Raw genomic sequence first — 22,546 nt, forward strand, 5'->3', positions numbered from 1 at the left:
CCATCTCATGAGCAGTAGAGGTGACTGCAGAGACCCTTAAAATTGCAGCGCAGAGAAGGGCTCCCCACACTCCACCCCCGCCCCCCTTCAAATCCTGCAGAGGAAGGGGGAAAGAAAACCAAAGCATTCTCCTGTCGCCGAGGCAACCATAAAACCCCCAGCTAAATCCATCTTGTGAGCTCACCGCCCCATTAAGATGCAGGGCCAGGCTCTGCGCCAGCCCAGCCACATTCATTTGTGCGAATAAAGGTGGAGGAGGGGGTGGGGAGCAGGCTCTGGAGGGATGGGGAAATGGCGAGGAGAGGTTATTTACACCACCGTCCTGACCTTCTGGAGCAGTGCTGGCTCCGATAAATAACCCGCTCAGCGCCATTTCGGAGCGGGAGAGGGAGGTGCAGGAAGGGAGCCGGGGCTGCAGGCAAGCCCCCACGCAGGTGCGCGTCTCTGGGTTACTAATGGCTGAGGAGGGAGCAGGCAGCTGGCTTTGGGGGTGGTGGGGGGAGCGCTCCATTCCCTGGGACTCCCACTGAGAAAATACCATCCCCACCCCACCCCTGGCGCCAACTTCCAGGAGAGTGGACGGAGAGATGCCAAGGAGGCAAACAGCCCCGTAAATTAGGGATGGGGGTTGGGGGGGGCAGAATGCTGGGGAGTCTCTGAGGTAGGAAGGAAGAAATATTATAAGATGGGGAGCAAGGGGGGGTGGTGTTTAGAGGAACAGGAGCAGCTGCCAAAAAGAGAGGAAGAGGAACACAAACATCACACAAAGGCAGTTTGGAAAAAGAAATGTTTTATTCCTCTTTGCACAGAGCAGAGTATGAAGGTGGCTACCATCCTGACTCCACATATCTCTTACACAGAAATGCCCCCTCACGGATGGATGCCCAGTTATCCGCCCACACTCTTGGAGAATTGGCAGTTAGTTGGTGGGGCAGAACTCAAAGTCTCAGGAAGATTTCTTAAGATGTTTTTTGTGGGAAGTTTTGGATCGGAGAGAGATGAGACGAAACAGTGGCTGTTCCTTCCTCTGTCTTCCTGGGGGAATCCAAATCCCCAAGGTTTTCTGAAGAAAGGTGCCTCTCTCAGTGACCAAGGGAGGGGAGGCGCCCCAGACCTACTGCCTGGATGTAAGGCTGAGGCAGAGAGAGGACAGGGTTAAGCAGCAGACACAGACTGCAGACCCAAGGCAGAGTAGTGAAATGCATGTGGGGGAGAGAAGGGGCTGAGAGAGCCCAGAGGCCCAAGTCATAAATTCCACCCTGTCCCTGTTCTGAGCAGAAACTCTCCTTCCCAAGACTAGAATGGAGTTTTAGTTCAGGGACTGGCTTTGCTCCAGGGCAGAGAGAGGACAAGCCAGGCGGAGATCCCACGGGGAGTGAAGGTGGAGAGTTAAGGTACTGGCCCAAGAGACAGACCCTCCCACAACGGACACTCACAGACCACAGCAGTCTTGAAGTTACAAGCCAGGATCGGGGTTAAAAAAAAACTCGGCTGTGTTTGAAATAAAGAATTTTTACAGGCCCTCTCCAATAAAATTTAAATCACTGCTTCTTCCACACTGTCCCCTGCCTATGAGTTGTTCCCAGTCTTTTTTCCCAAGGCTGAAGACCTGGGCAGTGAGAAGAAATGGGAGAAAATACCAAGCCCAGCCGGGCTGTGGCAGAGACGTGATATGCCTCTCCCCACCCTCACTCATTCTATAGAAAAGGATTCCCTTTCCTTCCCCCTGCCGGACATATGGGCTGCTGGGATAAAGGCAAAGGGAGGAAAACACTCAGCACATTCTTTCTCCTGCTTTGAAGCGTAGCTGCAGCAAAGGGCACAGAAATGGAGGAGAAAATACAGGGGGGCCAAATCCAGGGGAGAAAGGAAGACGGTGCTGCCCCTGCCCATGTCCAAATCCACTGAGAGCCCAACTGACTCCCAGAACTGCCAAAAGGAGGGAGAAGGAACGGGAAGTGTATATGGGTTTGGGGTGGCAATGAGGAGGCAACAACAGACAGGATGGAGATCTAAGGATCCCTGTGATCCCCAAGATGACCCTGACAGCATCATTTGGGGGACTGCATGACAAGTCACAGCCGACGTGGATTTTTTGAGGGGGTGAGGAGCCAGGAACAGTGGGGTCTTCACCGAAGGAGGGACCACTTGATCTGTTCTTTGGCTGACTGTAGCACCTGCAGGGACAAGGGCGGCATTGAGGGGCTTGCTGAGGGGCAGGGTGGGGGTGGGGATGAGGCTCTCCTTCCCCTCACTTGCCTTCCCTGTCCTTAGAAGACTGGCAAATAGAAAATCCCCAAGGGTAGAGGGATGGGAAGAAGTTCTCTAAGGCCCTAGAGGACTGTCAGTTTGGGAAATTCCAAAAAAACTCAAGTCCACTGGGGGGATGAAGAGAGAAGAGGTATACCTGGGAGGAAAGAAAAAACTGGGGGTTACTGGACACATGTTAAAAGGAGAGGGGTTACCACATCCAGATGGACTTCTTGGTGAGAATTCCAAGTGGGCAGAAAACAGAATCCCTCCCTGCACCTCCCCCCCTCCCCCGCCCCCATCAGGTAGACAATCTATCTGCAAAGTAGCAAGATGGATCTGCAAAACCTGCATGCATATTCTAGAGTATGCATTGCCAGCTTAGCCCTCATTTGAATAATAAGAGAAAGAGAGAGTGTGTGTGTGCATGCACACAGACCATCTGCTTAAGGCAAGCCTCTGCTGGGGAATAAATCACTGAATGAGGCATCAGGCAGGGAGGGTTGGAAGGGTGTAGAGCAAGGCTGACAGCCACTGCTCACAGGAGAGTGGGATAGGAGTTGGGATGGGTAGGGAGCACTGGACCGTATGAGCCATGAGCCCCAGTTCTCGGGATTAAGTGGGAGCCAAAGAAGACATGTCTTCAGTCTCTAGTCTGCTGAGTTCAGGCCTGGTGGGCTGGGGTGGAATGCTATGCTAGCCTCTTTAGTGACCCGGTCCCTCTGGAGAGGAGGAAAGAAAGTCATACCTGAGACACGGTCTGCTCCGTAAGGGGTACATCTTCTCCCTGTGGCACAGAGAGACAAGTGTTCAGTGTGGAAAAAAGCTGGAGTTAAGACCTGACTGAGGTTGGGCAGTGAGGAAGGAAGAGATAGTCCTTTAAACTGAAGTGAAGGGCACATGCCCTAACCTTCTCAGTCCCTCCTAGGGACTAGTTAGTGCAGCTACAATTTTACTTGGCTAGCCACAGTTTTACTTGGCCAGAGGGACTGTGAGCAAAAAAAAAAAAAGGGTCATTTCATCCATCTTCTCTTTTAAGGCAGGAGGACTTCTTAAGATTTATTCCATTCCAGGTAATCAGCAGGTTATCTGATTCTCAACTTAGGGGTGGGAGACCTGATTCCCTAGTCAGAGAAGACCTTCCCTGAATATCAATATCGCTAGGGAGAGGATGAGGGGGAGCCCGGGGTAGTTTAATGGATCCCGCAAGGCCTGATGGGTAACGACAGCATGTTAATTTGAGAAATAAACTGCTGCAACAGCAGCCTGAGAAGGGAAAGGAGGGAGTCGGTTGAGGGGGTGGGGGGACTGTCTCTCTTGCCACACAGAGACATATGTTAAAGGAGAAGATTAAACTATGCAAATGGAGCCCACGGCAGTTAAGGGAGAAGATTTCCCATTACCCGGCACTGTCAGCCTTCACTCTGGAGGTCAGAGCTGGGACATTCTGTTAGTGGGAAGACTGGCTTTGCTCAGGCCTCTCTGTAGCCCTACAATTTGCTGGTGGGCTCTCTCTGTACCTCGATGACTTGAGGCTTTCTATGGTTAACTCAGAAGCCTCTTTCTGGTACCACTGGCATCAAAGAGGACAGAGGTTCTGACAAATAAGTACTTCCTGATGGAGAGGTGCTGTCCTCAGTTTCCTGAGACTTTAAAAGACAAGGAAGACACACCTCTGCCTCAGATGACTGGATTCATTCCCCCAGGAAGAAGCAGCCAACCTCAAAGTCCTTTATCATTTTAGAACCATCAACATTCAAGTTCCCTTTAGTTCATCTTTGATTTTAAAAGTGTGTGTTAAATGTCCACTCTGTGCAGACTGTATGAGATGCTAGGTACCAGGTTAGGGGCAGAAACACCTTCCTTCTGCTTCCCGTCCTTGAGATAAGGACAATTTGAAAGGGAAGGAGACAGTTATATGTATTCTACCAGCCCCAACCCTTTAGATCATTGAGGAGGTTTGGTCCTGGAGGATGAGTGGATAGGGGCTGTGGGGGACGGGCACAGTCCTACTTACCCTTAATGCCACCCGGTGTACCACTTGCTGGGGATCGCTTTCTAGGATCACCCTGAAGAGACATAGAAGAGACCACTGTTCACTCTGTCCTGAAGGACCAACTTACTGTGGGGGAACTCTGGTCACTCGGCCCCCTTGCCTCAGGACAGAGGCAATGGCCCCACCCCTTACCCCAGATCCAGGGAGGTCCAGGGAGGGCAGAGAACTCACCCTCCATCTACGATTTCGTCCACAGCCAAGAAGAGCCCCTCCATGTTCTCCAGCAGAGCTCGCTTTTCTACATTTTTCCTGAGTCCCCAAGAGAAGATAAAACCCAGCCTGGGTGTGAAAGGGATCCTAGGACATGGTCTGAGTTGGGGGAGCCTCAGCTAGACCAATGTATGTCTCCACTAAACACACAAAGAAGTGAGTAAGAACTTTCTGCCTAACCCATCCTAACACCCTTCCTACACTTCTTTGCTGAGTAAGGATCAGGAATGCCAGGAAAGAGATTCAAAATATACATACAGTCAATTTCTGCCTATTCGAGGGCTCATTTCCAGAGCTATGCTTTCTTTCCTATCTGCTATGATGCTGCTTACAACATTGCTCACCAACACTGACATCAGTGTGTGGAAAAAGGAAATCCACGGAGCTAACACTCAATCTGGAGGTGGCGGGAGGTGAGGAGGGGCTGAGTGCAAACTCTATTTGCACTCAAGCTCTAACAAGCCTTCTAAGACTCTCCTTGCTCCCTCCCCTCCCCCAGCCTCCTTCCCCAGCTCTGCTCAGGCCTTGAAAAGAAGCCCAACTAGGGGGCTGGGAACCGCCAGGGCCCAGCACCCACCAGCCTCAGATCCGGTGGTTGGTGCACATGGCCAGTCACATCCGTCAGTTGGACTCTTTCACTAGATCACTGAAATGAACCCTATTCATTCACCTGGCTGAGAAATAAATCATCCCCTTCCTGAAGAAATCTGAGCCATTCACCCTGCTGATTTTGTGGGGCTGAGAGCGCCTGCTGTTCTGCTCCGTCTGGATGGATGTCTGTACTGGGCTCACTGGGGAGCCCGGGATGTTTTCAGGAAAAGTATCTTATATCTCTTCTACGGCCCATCTACGTGGGGAGTAGAGGATGGCGGGGAGGTAGATGGGGAGGAGAGGGTAAAAGGCACATTCTTCCTGTTCTATAGAAGGAACAACTAAAGGCCGCACATGAAAAATTAGGAGTGGTGTCTCCATTCCCGAGGTGCTGATGTCGTATCTGGGACACCTCCCTACGCTTGCCCTTTCTCTATCTTGAATGTAAAGAATGAAGCCCAGGAGAACACTGTGAGGTGCTTGGAGCTCTGACAGAGCCATGGCAGGATGTGACAGCAGACAGAGGCAAAGATTCTGCTCCCTCCCAATCCTTTTTCTCGGGAGAATTATTCCACAGGAGTAACACACTCCCCCATCCAGTCCTCCCCATCAGTGTAAATTACTCTGAAATAATAAGCCCAATTTCTCAAGGTAAATCAACTCCTTGCAGCCTCTGTTGAGCCCCCACAAATCCCTGGGCCCCAAGAATAGTGACTTTCTCTCCCAAACAGATGTCAAGAATGGCCTGCTCACCTCAGCATCTGGCTCAATGAGTCGAAGAGGCAGTTCAGAACAGTCATGAGCATCAGCTATTTGGAGACAGAAGAAGCAGAAGGATAAAGTTCAAGGCCCCAAAAGCTGCTACCTGAAAACAAAACCCTCTAACTCATTAAGGATCAAAAGACACAGGCTTTCACAAAAGACCAACAGCATATGGTGGAAGTGAGAGTAAAACAGAAAGAAGACAAAAATAAATTCTGCTTCATGATCTCGTAATTTGAGGTCTCTCTTTGACCAGACTGTTCAAACAGAACTTTCCTGTCAGTCTTTTGCGTGTATTTCCCAACTGTATATGTGTTACCCTATGTCTTAGAAAAATCATTAACCAAGCAATAGCTGAATGTGGTTGTGCAGACAGCACGGACTTTGGAGTCAGACGGATCTGGACTTAAATCCTCGCTGAACCATTTCTAGATGTGTGACCCTGGGAAAGTTATCAGGTTGAACCACGTGCAACAGATGTCATACAGTTCCTCAAGGTTTAGTTTAATCATCTATCAAACGAGGGCACTAGTGCCCAAAACTCATAGAAGTGCTACAAGGTTTAAATAATAATGCATTCTACAAAGCACTTGCAGCAATAAAAATTCAGTATGAACGGGTTTTCTCAAACTGTGACTTTTGCCTCAAATTATGTGGAGGCTTATTTTTACTTATCTACTCTCCTTAAAGTTGTGACCTGAGGTAAATAGTTTTTCCTACATACGGCAAGCAGGTTAGGGCTATACCCAGTCTTCAAAGAGCCACTCAGACTATATGGCTTCAATATGACCTGGAGTATTGCCTAATTGGCCCAAACTCAGTCAGGTGTGCCTCATTCACAGGTAAACCCTGATCACAACTCAGAAATCCATCTTAAAAACACTATGCAGGGAAGGCCATTGATACTGTATGTTAGTGTGTTATCAAAACACAGACAGTGTGTCCTAAGCAGACACAGAGAGAAAGCTGGGAAAGCTTCCATTCCAGGTTGATTTAGTTGCTCGGCCATGTCTGTGAGGCTGACATGGATCTCGGACAACTTCATCAGCCAGTCAGAAGCCAAAGGCACACGGCAGTCCTTGGGCCCAGAACCAGTCACAAGGGCCTGCCAGTGGTTCAGGAGGTGAGAGCAGAGATGGCAGAGTGTGGGGATTCTCACCTCATTTTCATAGGAGCTGCCGATCACATAGAAATAGAGATCAATACTGCTTTTGTATACCACTGTCAGGCCTTCCAAGAGGGCAATTTCACCTGTGGGGATGGGTGGGGGGAACAAAGGTGGAAACAGTGGGTGGTCTAAGACTTAAAGAGTTAGGGTAGAGGGACTTACCATGAATTAGTATTCAGCTACGTGGGGCTGACAAGGTGGGTCTTAATGGCCCCCCTAAAGACCGAAGTTGACCTGCTTTTTCTTTTCAGGTGATAACAGAAGGCAAGTATAAATGGGGGAGTCTAAGCATCTTCTTCTTTAACTGCTCCCCGCCCCTACTACCCTTATTTCCCTCCTTGCATATGAGACAGGATACTAGTCGATCCTTCGGAGGTGAAAATGCAGAGCGGTCACCTTTACAGACTTCCATTTACCTGCCCTAATGGATGCGGTACAATAAGCAGAGCTGCAGTTAAATTTGTCAAGTGAGGCTCATAAATCCAGGGACTAGACAGGTAGCTAACAGCCAACCTTCTAGCACGGTATTCCCGCGTGAGGTACACTCACCTCCCCATTACATTTCTGAAGAGTTTATTATATGAGGGGAGGAGGGAAAAAAGAGAAAAAGGAGGCAGAGTCATTTTATCCTTTCTCCACAGTCCCACTGCTGCCCCCTTCCCACTGTGGCTTCCCCCTGGCCACCCACCACAGGGAGTAGTGAAAGGAAAACGACCTACTGTCAGTCCGATGGGTCTTGTTGAAAATGTTCTTCTCAAAGGCCTTTTGCTCCTTGACACTGGGGTAGGTGTCGTCATAGTACTGGTCAGAGGGAAGGAGACGGGTTGGGCTGTTAGAGCTGGAAGCGCAGGATGATTAGTGACTGTTTTGCCCTGGGTCTTGGATTTCTCCCCTTCAAGGGATGGGGTGAAGAGAAATACTGACAGGAAGAAGGGAGAACCATAGAGGTAGGGAATGAGCAGTGAGTAATCGGATAGAAAACAAACTTTTTAAGGACCCTGCTCTAAGCCACCCTACCTCATGGTTCCCAGGTTGGAAGGGCAAAAGGCCTAGAAGCCCTGTGAGGAGGCTCTGCCCCATCTGTACGCCAGGGCAGCAGCCCTGAGGCCATCCCCAGGCACCAGGTCAGGGAGCACTGCTAGAGAACACAGAAGGCACCAGCCCTCACTCACTGAGCAAAGCTGAGGAATTGGGAAGGGCTGCAAAACCCTCCTCCGTAGAAGGACAAGCTCTGCCTGGGCTCTCGGCTCTCTGGTATTTTAGCTTCCTTTCCAGCAAACTCAAACAAGCGGGAGGCAAGCTAGCACACCATGGAGCCCACTCCCAAGCTCTCCCTGGCACGGGGGCGGAGATGCAGGCTGCTAAATCGCTCTGCTCTTTAGGGGCTAATCCGTCGCAGTCAGCTGAAGACCTATGACAGGTCTGGCATTTAGTAACTGGATAACTGTTTCAAAAGGTGTCCTGCATAGTTACATCCAATTACAGGGAGGAACAGCTGGTGAATTCTAAACTAATCTCTACCTGCTGATTGATTTATGTGATGCTTGCCCGGAGTTAATACACCAGGGACAGAAAAAATTTCTCTAGGAGGGGGAGAATATGGAGAGAGAGGAGAGGGGTGTCCTTCCTCTTCTCTTTCAATGGATCCAAAGTTAGAAACATCGGACCGGGAAAGTCAGGAAGTAGCAAGCTTGGTGGTGACTGCGGATGTAGGGCTGGAACCGTGGAACTGCACAAGAATTCCCTGGAAAAACTCAGGCAGGATGATGGGGTAGAAGGGAAAGGGACAGGGGTGATGGGCCCAGGCAGGCTGCTTCTTACATCCATATACTTCTTTGTTCAGAAACCAAGCTCCAGAGCTTTTCTCTCTTCTGATGTTGATGACAAAGTCTAAGGATGGGTGGATAGGGAAGCAGGACAACTAACAGATAGGAGCAGTTTAGGTTTTATCTGGAGTAGTCAGATAGAAGAATTCTCAAAATTATTTGTGGATGAATAGGAGTGAATGGGGCCAGTCCCAAGATCCAAAACTCTGTCTTGCTTCTCAACTAATCTGAAAGGGAATCTCACCTTGGCAAAAAGTCGATCTCCATCATTGTCCAGAATCAGGATGGCTTTGACGGTATACAGGGAGGGTTCCTGAAGAGATATGAACACATCTTCAGTCCTGAAGGCTCTTGCCACCACTCACAAACCAGATACCTTCTCCTAATCCTATTGGGGCTGCAACGGGTTAGAGATGTCTCTGTATGTCCCCTACCCCAGCCTGGTTAGATTTTGACATTTGCTACTGAGAATGACTGAGCGACAAATGAACTGAATTGAGGGAGGGGACTTTTCAACAAAGGACCCAGAGCAGTGCCAGAGAAACAACTTCTATGAGCCAGACTCACAGAGGGCTTAGTCAAAGTACGTCATGCTGTTATTTCCAAATATTATGCTATAGTTATTTTCCAAATTACTCTCCCTCCTCCCTGGTCTCCCATGCACAGGTGGGTATGGAATGTGACCAGATTAATTAATAAGCACTGCACGGGGCTATAGGAAAACAGGGTTGAATGCCCTAGTGTACTTGGAAGTTGCTGCAGTGGCAATGCAGAGGCATAAAGCAAGCCTTCCCTAAACCACCCACTCACTGAGCAGAGGGGAAGGAGCAGGCATGCGCACATGTACACACTCACACACAGACACACCAGTTCTGAATGCAGCCCAGGGAGACATCCATCTTCTAAGACTTCTCCTAGGATCCCAACTCCTCTACTCTACCCTGACCGCCACCACTTAACTTGCCAAGACAAAAAACAATCTGAATTTGGGGTCGTTAAGAAGCAGTAAGAAGAGGCTCCATCTAAGAAACACTGTGAAACCTGCAGATAAGGAGCAGGAGAGGAGTGCTCCTTCACCACCAAGAATCAACCTTTGAGGAAACTGGCTCTCATAAAGAAATCAGGGACATCTCTGGTGACCCAGTGGTTAAGACTCCATGTTTCCACTGTGGAGGGCATGGGTTTGTCTCGGGTTGGGAAACTAAGATTCTGCATGCCACACGGCACCGCCACAAAAAAAGAAAGAAAGAAAGAAAGAAAGAAATCAAGAATCTCAGCCTTAATGGTTACACTCAAACTCAAAGCATATCACTTTGTAAAAGCTCCTCCACTTCTGCAACTTCCAGGGAACCAACTAACACAAAAGAAAGAAGGGAAGGGAGGCAGCGGTACATGTATGAAAGTGTTTGCAGGCACATAGTCCTGACTATCAACATTACTTACCATGCATATCCTTCTCCTGTGCTATAAGACAAGGCTGATGCTTTGCTACCTCCATTTCCTGATCCTACTTAGGAAACCCACAGCTCTCACAGGGCCAAACACATTCTCTATTCTCCAAGCATACATTTAACAAAGACCCAAAGGTGAGGAGGAAAGAATCGCTGCCAAGGATCTGTAGCTTCTACCAAGGTAAACTATCCTATGAGGCTCCAGGAGGTTTATGGTTCCAAGCAAAGAACCAACCTGAGCTCAAGGAGTTCAGAAAGAGAGGAAAGGGAACCCAGTATTTTGAGAACAGAGTGATGAAGAATGTAAGCTTTCCCCACTTGGATTCTTGAGGACAGAAAATTTTATTTCATTCACTGATTTATTACAAGTGTCCAGAATAATACACATACTAAATTCTCGATATTTATTGAATGATTCTGAGAATAAATGAACTTTGAGAGTAAGGTAAAAATTTATTGATGCAATAAGCATCTAGGGGATTTCTCTTATAATTAGGCTTCCGCATACAGGTAGATTTTCTGGTGTGGCCCTTTTGGGTGACATTACTACCAACTCATCCTCCTCTGATGAACACATCAGGGGAATGAGTTTCCTTAACGAAGGAAAAGAAGTCCATCAGGAAGGGAATTCAGAAGAAATTTTTCCCACAGCCTCTTCCCTGGAAATCTTTGGCTCTGTTCAGGCTATCTGCAACCTTAGAGAGCTTCCCAATGGCTTAAACGGGCATTGATCTGGCACAGGTAACTCGTGCTTGCAGCCGCAGAGTCTGGCATCTCTAGAAAGAACCGGATCCCAAAGCAGAGGAAGACGGTTATGGCCATCAGCCAAGTCGGAGAGCCAGACAATCCTCTGTGGCCAACAGGGAAAGAGAGTGCCTAAAACAACTGGCAAAGAGGGGACAGACGCCTGGGTCCTGCTCCCGGCTCTTTTCACTGGCTTCCTAGAAGGCGCCATCAAGGAAACCCCCAAAATAGAAACACGGATCTTCCTGGGAAGGATAAAAGACAGGGCAAAGGCAGGGGAAGGAGAAGACCAGATGTGACTAAATCTGAAAGGGGTAAGAAGGCACTAGAGAAAAGGCTGGTCATTTCAAACTTCCAAAGGAACGACCACTCTAAATAAAGCCGAGAACTTGGCCAGAGCTTCCATGCTGCTTCAGTTCTCCACTCGGCTAGAGCCAGACTGGCAACTTCTCCTTTACTTTCCTGCCGCCTCCTGACTACAGCTGGTTCCACTTCAGCCTGGGGCCTTGATCTCTCAGGAGTGTGTGTGGGGGTGGGGAAGGGGTGGGCAGGGGAGGGCCTGAACTTCCTCTCATATCATAAAACCAGCCTGTTTCTAGGGCCCAGAAGCCAGTCAGTTCAGTTCAGTCGCTCAGTCGTTTCCGACTCTTTGAGATTACTGATAATGTAATTTCATTTTAAGTTTTTCGCAAAGGGCAAGTTTATAAACAACTCCCAGCTACTGAGAAGCAGCATTCCTGGACAATGGACTAGGCCTGACCTTGATAACACATTAAATGCTGATTATTGAGAAAGACCCTACACGCTTAGGGACACGTTCAAAGGATTTTTAAAGGCCTGTTCTTCCCTCCCACTCCCAAATGGGCAGCTGCTAGAAAGCTTTCGAGACAAAGTTCTGTGATGCACTGACTTTCAGAGAGCCACAGCCTGAGTGTATAACAGAACTTCACCTCAAATGCTAACGGTGACTGGAAATGATATACAGGCAGATTGGTCTGTGGGAGGTTGGGTGGCTCAGATTTTCATGTCCCTTTTTATTATCAAGAAAACTAGACTGTACTCCTCAGGAGAGCTGAAACAACACCGACAAGCAAAGAGACTGCTACAAACAAGTCTTTGATCTCAATCAGAGGCTTCTGAAGCTTGGTGAAAAACATCAACATCTCCTGGTACCCCTACCCCAGCACACAGAGGACTAGAAGGGAGGAGTCATTCCTAGTGCTGCCCCCTGTGGGTCTTCAGATGACCTGCAGCTTCCTCAGGACTATATTAGCAAAAATATTCAAAAGGCAGCGCTGGAGAAAAGCTCTTATCTGTGTCTTTTAAGTCAAACTAGAAGAAATGGGGGCCCTGAAAAAGCATGGAATTAAGTCTGTTCACAATGTACAGTAAAAGGATCCTCTGGGATAAGACCATGATTATGCCACCAGAAGAGGACCAGGGTAGTGCTTAGAGCAGGCAGACAGGATATTTGGGGGTTATGACTACTTTATGTGATCTTTGGTGGGGGCAGGGGGAGAAGGCAGAAGGGAGGGAGCCAAGAAGCCTTTGTGGAGTTAGAGGATGAGATCCACAAAGCTGAAAGGACACAAGTAAAAAATCTGGTTGAGATTTCTAGAAAGTTCTTCATTCTCTACTTATAAAGAAATCTTTATGGCCATGCCAGAAAGTAGTGCCCTGGCTTAAAAATAGGTCTCAATCAACTGAAACAAGACGCTCTTTCCTTAAATCTATTTTATAAAGTAAAACCAAAACTATAAAAAATCTAGGAGAAATTTCTGGATACCACTCCAGCTCCACATGGCTGAGCAGGTATTTTGCTCCCTGATTCTGTGCCAGTTTCTAAAATGAAACACTCCTCTAGGTTTGAAGGCTCCAGTTTTCCAGCCACAAGCCTAGGGACTTCAGATGAGAACTAGCTAAAGGTTGAGCCAGAGAAAAACCGTTTTCATATCCTACCCAAGGGTTTACTTAGATTCAGACAACACAGCTCAGGAAAAAAGAGGAGCCACAGGTACCACAGGACATTCCCCAGCCGACATGAGACCAAATGTTGGTTATTAAGAGGAAAGTGAACCCAAGTGGCAGGAAGGAAGAACTGAAGGCAGGAAGAGCCACCCGGAAAGACTCCTCCGATCTGACACAGAAACAAAACATGAAAGCACGGTCACCGGAAGTCTGCCACTGCAACAAAAAATGTCCCTAACTCCTAAATCTTTTATTACAGTCTGCATCAGCCATTAACTCAAGTCCTACCTTTCTCTGGGAGTCAGCTTTCTCACAGGAGAAATGAGAGGCCTGAGCTAGATCAGTTAAGGTTGGTAACTTTTTTGAGTTACGTTAGACCTCCTTCGATAAGCTGATGAAATCCATGGACGTTGTTACCAGGAAAACACACATTCACAAATTTTGATGATTTCAAGGAGTTCACAGACCTAGATTTAGAATTACATGAGATTCTCTCTGAAGACAAAAAGAAGGTGTGGAGAGGGGAGAAAAAGAGGAGAAATGAGTGATACTTTTGTCAACCACCCCCTCGCCTCTGCCAGGCACCGAATAATCACTTCAATAAACATGTGTGTGGCCTTCATAAATAAATGATTGAGAAAACTAACACAGCCAGCAGGGGGAGCTAAGGTCAGCACCACACCCCTCCAGCTTTCAGTGAGTAAATCCAGCAGCTCCGAGACAGGCAGGACAAAGCTAATCAGGTCCCGAAACTCTTCAGGAATGCAGTTTCAGGTCCTTTCTTAGAAGTCTGAAAGCCCACCTGCCAGAGAATTTTTTGCACAGAGGTTACACAGTCCCTAATTCTTCAGCTATTCTGGAAATGAAAGAATTACAAAAATGAGAGTCAAAAGTGAGGAGTACTGCTATGAAGAAATGAACTGAACAAGCAGAAATCAGAATACTTCTCAGGTGTGAAATATCTGAACCCTGAGAGCAACATTAGAACTTCCTGCTTGCCCCGTTGGATAATCCAAGAGCCCTCATTTAAATATCACACAGCAAAAGGAAAACTCAAATGGGGCTAGATCTATTTCTGATGAGTCCTTAGTCATGGTTTGTATCGGGATTTATTCCCTCCACCCGTGTGCTCCTGAAAACAAAAAGCTAGTCTCTGAAAGACTGAACTGACAGCCTCTGTGTTCATCTTTCAAGCTACTTGCTCCCCCAAATCAACCCTGAGACAGAACTGCTATCTTCTCCCCTAGTTTCAGCCTCCCTCTAAAAACTACACAAATAATAGAAAAGAAGCTAGAGAAAATTGGTAGACAGAGCTATCCGGGCCAAATGGCTGCGGATGGGGATGCCTACCTTAATAGTGGGAAAATTTAAAAGCCAAATAAGGAGACCAAGGTTTCATCTGCAGCATGTAAGACTTAGATTACGCAACAGGAAAGACTTCCTGAAGAGATGGGGGTGGTCAAACATCAGAAGAGGTGACAGGCTTGGGAGTCTAAGAACAGAACTCCTCTAATAATCTGATCTGAGAGAAAGCATAAACTGTGTAGGATCAGCAGAGGGAGATGAAAGAGGCTCTGGCCAGGACGGGGATCTCATCATGCGCATGGACTCAACCTCCCAATCCATCTTCATCAAAGCTGTCCATGGGCATGCTGCCTTCCATCTTCCTAATTACTCTAGCATAAGTGGGTAGGTAGGCACTGATTCTTTATCCCTGTTCCATCCTTTATTTGCCTCTCAGTTTTCTTGTCAGTATCCTGACTCTAACCAAGTCACGTTGACAGAGTAAAGCAAAAAAACAGTAGCAAGTATCTAGCTGAAAAAGAGACCCTAAATCTGCCACTAGGCTCCCTCAAATATCTGGATAATTGCATTCATCCTCCCAAGGAAGACCTGGCTTCTCAGGGGTCTGGCTTTCTTCACATGGAGGCCCCCTCCTCCTCCTCCTTTGACCATGTGACAGCTCCCCTAGACCTCTGATATAATTTATACCTTGCCAGGGACCAACTCTTTCCCACCACTGTGAAGGAGAGGGAAAAAATATATATAAATACGTCGGAAATCTATAACGAGGTCTTCTTGGAGGGCAAGACATGGGGAGAGTTAGAAGCAGCGTCAATTGCTCTTTGGGGGTTTTAGTTCAAGCCGAGGTCTGCTTCCAGCAATCAACCATTAAAACAAGCCGGCCAGAGTAACAGCACAGTTTATTCTGATCATTTAATTTGAAGTGTCAATAAATTAAACTTCAATCAATTAAACTAGGTGTGCAATAACCCAGATGGACACCCCGACACCAACATAATCACAATAAAAATTTTTATGGCTGCCAGGGACCTCACCGGGGGCAGTGCTGGCACTGCTCACGCCCTAGCTGAGAAATATATCTCCACAGTGCAGGAATGAGGAGATTGCTTCTCCTAACGAAATGGACCAGCCAGGCACCGGCAAGGACGCAGCTGGGAGAGGGGCACAGGGGACTGCCAGGAATGAGATGGGAGTGCTTTGGGGGCTTAATGTAATTGATACCTTTGCCCAGAGCAGGGGAAGGGGGCATTTAGGCCAAGTACCTCTACTGTTAGTGCCAAAAGAATTTAACAAAAGCCCCATTAAGATGATTCAGGAAGCTAAGGCCACAGAGCAATATGAGCCTTTAAAAGTCATTGATGTATTCTGCATAGTTTCTTCCTCCAATATATATGCATACTCCTGCGTGCACTCTGGATTCCCTGATTACTGAATGAGGCTTAGAATTCAGGATCTGGTCATTGTTTTAGGATAGAAATTTACAAAGGGGAGAGAAAGAATAGAATTAAGAAGTCTAGTCCATAAAGCCCTGGAAAAGCTCTCAGAAAGTGAATCCAGAGAGGATTAAGAAAAATGAAACCTATGAGGAAGATTTAAAGATCTGGACTGCTAGAGTAATTCAGTTTTGATGAAAAAAGGGTAAAAGAGGGAAGGTGGAAGGGGATATGTCATTATCTTTTAAGATTCCAGAGGTTATTAATGGAGAATGGTGACCTGCAGAGATCCCTCTCCATTCACAACTAACAGAGAACCAGCAGAAAACAGCAGGAAAGAGAAAGCTGTGTCCAGGCCAGGAGCATTAATATCAAGCACCAAGAATGGAAGGAGATGAAAGGGTCTCTTTCCTTAGAAAAGAACCTGAGAAAGATTAGACAAATCTGCCTGACAGGTAGGAATGGACCACTTAATTCAAGAAAGAAGCGTGGCCCATTGTCAAGTACATAAACGAAGGGAACCTATTAGCATCCCCGACTCAATGCACCTGCTATTGTTGCTGCTGTTCAGTCCCTCAGTCGTCTCCAGCTCTTTGCAGTCCCACGGACTGCAGCATGCCAGGCTTGTGTGTCCTTCACTATCTTCCAGAGTTTGCTCAAGCTCTTTATTGAGTCGGTGATGCCATCCAACCATCTCATCTACTGTCATCCCCTTCTCCTCCTGCCTTCAATCTTTCCCAGCATCAGGGTCTTTCCAATGAGTTGGCTCTTCATATCAGGTGGCCAAAGTATTGGAGCTTCAGCATCAGCATCAGTCCTTTCAGTGAATATTCAGGGTTGATTTCTTTTAGGATTGTCTGGTTTAATTTCCTTGCTCTCCAAGGGACTCTCAACAGTCTTCTCCAGCACTACAGTTCGAAGGCATCAATTCTTTGATACTCAGCCTTTTTCACTGTCCAGCTCTCATATCTGTATGTGACTACTGGAGAAACCATAGCTTTGACTATATAGACCTTTGTCGGCAAAGTAATGTCTCTGCTTTTTAATACACTGTCTAGAGTTTTCATAGCTTTTCTTCCAAGGGGTAAGCTTCTTTTAATTTCATGGCTGCGGTCACCACCTGCAGTGATTCTGGAGCCCAAGAAAATAAAGTCTGTCACTGTTTCCATTGTTTCCCCATCTAATTGCCATGAAGTGACGGAACTAAATGCCACAACCTTTGTTTTTTGAATGTTGAGTTTTAAGCCAATGGACCTGAGTTTGAGCAAACTCCAGGAGATAGTGAAGGACAGTGAAGCCTGGTGTGCTGCAGTCCAAGGGGTCACAAAGAGTTGGACACAACTTAGCAACTGAACAACAACTGGTATTTAGAAAGTGCCATAATCAGATCAAATTTCAAATGATGGTCCTTTTTGACACCTCCCCCCACTCTACTTTCCCTTCTCCTCAGTATCCGATGGGTATGTGTCTTGTAAAGGTGAAGACTGAATATACTTTGATCAGATTTTCCCAGAGGGCCAGTCAAACCAGGAAACAGACACGTGAGAGGGAGAAGCCTAAAAGAACTTTAGAAGAGGTCTGCCCTCTCTAAGAAGTGGTTTGTTAAATACTGGTAGCTCAAACAGTAAAGAATATGTCTGCAATGCAAGAGACTTAGGTTCAATCCTTGGGTCAGGAAGATCCCCTGGAGATGGGCGTGGCAACCCACTCCAGTATTCTTGCCTGGAGAATTCCATGGACAGAAGAGCTTGGCAGGATACAGTCCAGAGGGTCACAAAGAGTCAGACACAACTGAGTGACTAATACTTTCACTTTCATCCAGATACAATCAACATTTTAACTCAATAGGAAGCTCAGGTAAAAGTCCAGGGAACTCCTTATACTTTTCACAATGAAGATGGTGACCCAAGAATTAGAAGACGCCACTGAGCAGAGAAGGGGATGAGATAAAAAGAACAGTGAGAAAGGGTGTTTCTGAATCAGATGGAGCTCTATTTTGTGGATCAGAATGTGAGGGTAGTAAGAAGAGAAAAATTTAGGGAATACCACCTGATTCTCAACCAGGGTTCCACAACTGAAACACTGAATAGTGAAAATTATTTAACACTATTTTTTTACTCCTCCCAAAGATAGTATAAAACTAGTGACACTGCGTATACGGAGAAATTGATTCATTACATACAATGATGTCTTACGGCATTAGGGCTTAATTCTCCCCTGGAACTCCAGTTGAGAAAAGCTGGAATGGAGAGAAAGATACGTAAGTTCTTAATTGGGGGCCCAAAATATATTGAAGGTAGTAAAGAGCACACACATACAAAAATGTTGGGAAGCACAGACAAAGAGGAAGGAAATTACTAATATGATATTCTAAGAACTCTGGTGACAAGAACTTGTATTGGTACTTTGTTGGTACTTTGAAAGTTGGTACTTTGTACCTAACTAACGTTTTATATAACTGATAGTTGAATGTGCAATTTGGCATACTGAAGAGGTGGAAAGCACACGATAATATGAGAGAAATACTAGGTCTGGGAGGATTAGGAGTCAAAAACTAATCCTGGTTTTGACTGTGCTTACTCGAGGAAGCCCTTTTCCCTTAATCTTCGTTTCCCCTTACACATCACATAGGTTCCTCAGGACAAAGAATCAGTAAGGTTTCTAAAGCAAACTTCAGGGATACCTGATCAGGTCAGCAAGGATCTGTGAATGAAGCATCTTAGGTAAAGATTAAAATGGATATAAGGAAGAAGCAGGTCAAAACAAACTTCATTATGGAAGCAAAGGTAAGAACTGAAGTAAGAGAAAATGTGAGAGGGAGAGAGATTTTCACATATAACTCAGGTCACTCTACACACAGATCCCTTGTTAAAAGGGCTCCTGGAGTATCATCTTCCTCACTCCTTTACCTATAAGCAGGCTCCCTTCTAAACAGAACTAAGGGGCAGTCTAAAATTTTCTTAAAACTTCCAAAGAAACCAATTCCCTAGAATTCATCTCAGTCTGTTAACTAGTTAAGAACACTGGTTAACTGGTTGGTACAGAAAATATCTTTAGTAAGATTTCAAAGCTTTCTACCTAGACTTAAACAAACCATATTTTTGGAAGAAACTAGCAGAAAGTGAAGAGGAACTAAAAAGCCTCTTGATGAAGGTGAAACAGGAGAGTGAAAAAGTTGGCTTAAAGCTCAACATTCAGAAAACGAAGATCATGGCATCTGGTCCTATCACTTCATGGCAAATAGATGGGGAAACAGTGGAAACAGTGTCAGACTTTATTTTTTTGGAGTCCAAAATCACCACAGATGGTGACTGCAGCCATGAAATTAAAAGACGCTTACTCCTTGGAAGAAAAGTTATGACCAACCTAGATAGCATATTCAAAAGCACAGACATTACTTTGCCATCAAAGGTCCATCTAGTTAAGACTATGGTTTTTCCAGTGGTCATGTATGGATGTGAGAATTGGACTATGAAGAAGCTGAGCACTGAAGAATTGATATTTTTGAACTGTGGTGTTGGAGAAGACTCTTGAGAGTCCCTTGGACTGCAAGGAGATCCAACCAGTCCATCCTAAAGGAGATCAGTCCTGGGTGTTGATTGGAAAGACTGATGCTGAAGCTGAAACTCCAATCCTTTGGCCACCTCATGCAAAGAATTCACTCACTGGAAAAGATCCTGATGCTGGGAGGGATTGGGGGCAGGAGGAGAAGGGGACGACAGAGGATGAGATGGCTGGATGGCATCACTGACTCGATGGACATGAGTTTGGGTAAACTCCGGGAGTTGGTGATGGACAGGGAGGCCTGGCATGCTGCGATTCAAAGGGCTGCAAAGAGTCAGACACGATTGAGCGACTGAACTGAACTGAATCCCTGTATTTGCCATTTTGAAAGAGAGATATTGAAACCTGTTATTCTCTTTAACCTGATGAGGATTTGGAGGTGCACATGTGAAGAGCTGAAGGGGGGTAAAAAAGGAACCTAGAGTTCAATTCAATTAAGAAGCTGGGAGTTAAATTCCTACACATTACACATACATATATATGTTAACAACCCCACGTTTGAAAGGGGTGGGGCACTTTTGAGAGAAATGCTCAGTTCTAAAGAAGAGATAATAGTATTTTATTTTTTTGAACAAGCAAAAAGGATTATATGGACAGGGGAGGTAACACACCTCTTTAGTCACCAAAATTCTTACATACCCAGAGAAAAGTTGGCATCCCAGATCCTACAGTAGTAAGAATTCCCAAAATTTAAATGAACCGGGAAAAGGAGAACAGAATAAGAAGTCTGAAAAAACATTCCACAATCCAACACTAACTCTTATCAGGTATTCCAGAACTCTAATGGAATACTGATTCTTTATGATGACAAAATCTACATAGTAGGAAATCGAAGAAGAAAATAGTTTTTTTTTAAGGTCTACGACAGGGAATTATCAACGGAGAGTTGCACTGTGACAAGTTTTCTGTGATGACAAACACCTGCACTCTATTCTTACAATTTGAGGCGAGTTTGGAGATTTGGGGGAACTCAAATCACAGTATCATCCACAATGCACATAATCAGAGAGAATCTGAAGGACCCCAATCCAGTACGCTTACGATCCTATGTGTCCTAAGGACTCCATGTGCTCCCTTCAACTTTCCACCAACTCTGCCCTAACCCCGGCACAGCTTCCTACTCTAAACCGAGGCTTTAGCTCCGGCACTAGGCCACAGGCTTATTCCAGGGACCTGCAAAACGTTCGGACCCCGAGGATTACCAGGAACTCCCCTTTCTACCCCCTCCCACTCAGACTGAACCCCGACTCCCGGCCCCCCTGGACAGTGCAGCATCTCGGGTGCCCCTCCAGCTCCTACCAAAATCAGCGCCTCCATCTTGCCCCGCAGCTGGTGCCGACGTGGAACCACAGAGGCAACACCGCCTCTGATTGGCCCTACGTCCTCATTAGATCCCGCCTGGGATGAAGGTTATTGGACGCCCAAATGTCATCTATTATTTTATTGGCCAATCAGTGTACTAGTTTGCTTAGCGGAAGCAAGGGGCCCAGCCAGAAGGCGCAGGTATTTGATTGTCAGTTTAAACATTCAATAAAACGACAAAACCTCAAGGCTGCATGGAGAGGGAAGGTCAGAGGGGCGGGGTTGTTTCCATGGGGAACAGAGGAAGCGATTGTTAATTTTCAATTGGCCTGGCGGAGGGCACGTGATTTCATCGGTCGGATTTAGTAGCTTTAATTCGCACTCCCTTTAGGGGGCGCTGTGTCTCTTTGGCCCTTCACACTGGCAGGTCTTGATGTAATCCCACCGGAATCTTCATTCCGGAGCCTCCATTGGGTCCCCGATGTTCACGGTAGCTTTGGCAAACACTACTAGCTCTTCCTTCAGATTCGCTCAGATCACTTCAGCATACTCAAAGTCTGCACAGTCATAAAGTAAAGCCACAAGATGACCAGCGTGTTACTTTGATAAAAAGAAGGCCGCTAGAAGTTGATTGCTAACAATAACAATCTACCCTAGGTGGAGTCCCAGACTTTGCTTGATCCAGGGAAGGACAAGAAGCTAGTGAGTTTTCTAAAAGCAGATTTTCTTTGGCCCGCCGTGAAACGGGATTTGAGAGCTTTGGATACTGAGGGACACAGGGTCCAGGATAAGGAACGATGTAGGGAACAGGGTATGCCGTTTTCCAGTAGGGACAAGCCGTTCCACAATGAGAAAAGAGAAGTTTACTGAATGCAGAGATTTCACAATAGGGAGGGATTTTGATGAAGTTTAGCTTTCCTCACCCTTCAGTTTCTTGGTCCCTGACGTTTCGTAGGTCAGGGACACCTTTATTTGCCTTATATGTGTGTTAGTCGCTGGTTGAGTCCAACTCTTTGGAACCCCATGGGCTGTAGCCCACCAGGCTCCCTTGTCCATGGAATTCTCCAGGCAACAATACTGGAGTGAGTAGCCATTCCCTTCTCTGAGGAATCTTCCTGGCCCAGGGATGGAACCTGGGTTTCCTGCATCGCACTTGAACTCTTTACCATCTGAGCCATCAGGGAAGCCCTTATTGCCTTATATTGTCCCTCAGAGGTTTTTGTGGGTTTAGTTTTTTTTTAATTCCATCTCTAACAGTTATGTCTTTAGTAGCTCTCCAAAAAGAGTATCCAAACCCAGGAGTTCTTCTAAAAATTTCAGAGCAGAATCAGACTGCCTAAGAGAAAAGTATGCTGTTGCTGCTAAGTCGCTTCAGTCATGTGCGACTCTAGGCGATCCCATATATGGCAGCCCACCAGGCTCCCCTGTTCCTGGGATTCTCCAGGCAAGAACACGAGTGGGTTGCCATTTCCTTCTCCAAGAGAAAAGTATAGAGCAAAACAAAACAAACTACAGAGCTAACATATGCTATGAAGGAAGGTGTATGATTTTCTGGTAATGTCCCAGGTGACAAGCCCCAAATCTGGGAGAAGCAAAGGTTTAGCCTTTGTCTATTCCCATGTGGAGTCATTCAAACATTTAGCATTGTTCCTGGAATCGCAAGATAGTCTTTGGCTTGGCAGTTTAATGATATTACTAACATTTCCTGACCAGGTACTATTATGTGCCAGGCACATCTACATCTTTAACTACGTTATTTAATATATTTTTAAAAAACTTATAAAGTAGATGGTTACTACTCCCATTTTACAGATGAGAAAAGTGGAGCTCGGAGCAGTTAAGTAATTTGCTTAAGGCCATACAACTATTAATTGGTAGCCATACATTTGATCAGGGGCTTCCCTGATGGCTCAGTG

The 22,546-nt window shown here is 46.4% G+C and overlaps 1 protein-coding gene across 1 annotated transcript; it reads right to left on the bottom strand.

Moving 5' to 3' along the window:
• Nucleotides 1-818: 818 nt before the first annotated feature.
• COPZ1 (COPI coat complex subunit zeta 1) lies at nucleotides 819-20,654 on the bottom strand. The gene is made up of 9 exons (XM_068970131.1): nucleotides 20,628-20,654; nucleotides 9,108-9,176; nucleotides 7,757-7,838; nucleotides 7,029-7,120; nucleotides 5,861-5,916; nucleotides 4,478-4,555; nucleotides 4,268-4,319; nucleotides 2,999-3,037; nucleotides 819-2,177 (listed from the first exon to the last, which is right to left on the bottom strand). Exons 1-9 carry the CDS (start codon nucleotides 20,643-20,645, stop codon nucleotides 2,130-2,132), a joined length of 534 nt encoding a protein of 177 aa, XP_068826232.1. The 5' UTR covers nucleotides 20,646-20,654; the 3' UTR covers nucleotides 819-2,129.
• Between the last annotated feature and the right edge of the window lie 1,892 nt (nucleotides 20,655-22,546).

This window comes from Capricornis sumatraensis, chromosome 4 (assembly GCF_032405125.1).
Source record: "Capricornis sumatraensis isolate serow.1 chromosome 4, serow.2, whole genome shotgun sequence".
Lineage (NCBI taxonomy): Eukaryota > Metazoa > Chordata > Mammalia > Artiodactyla > Bovidae > Capricornis > Capricornis sumatraensis.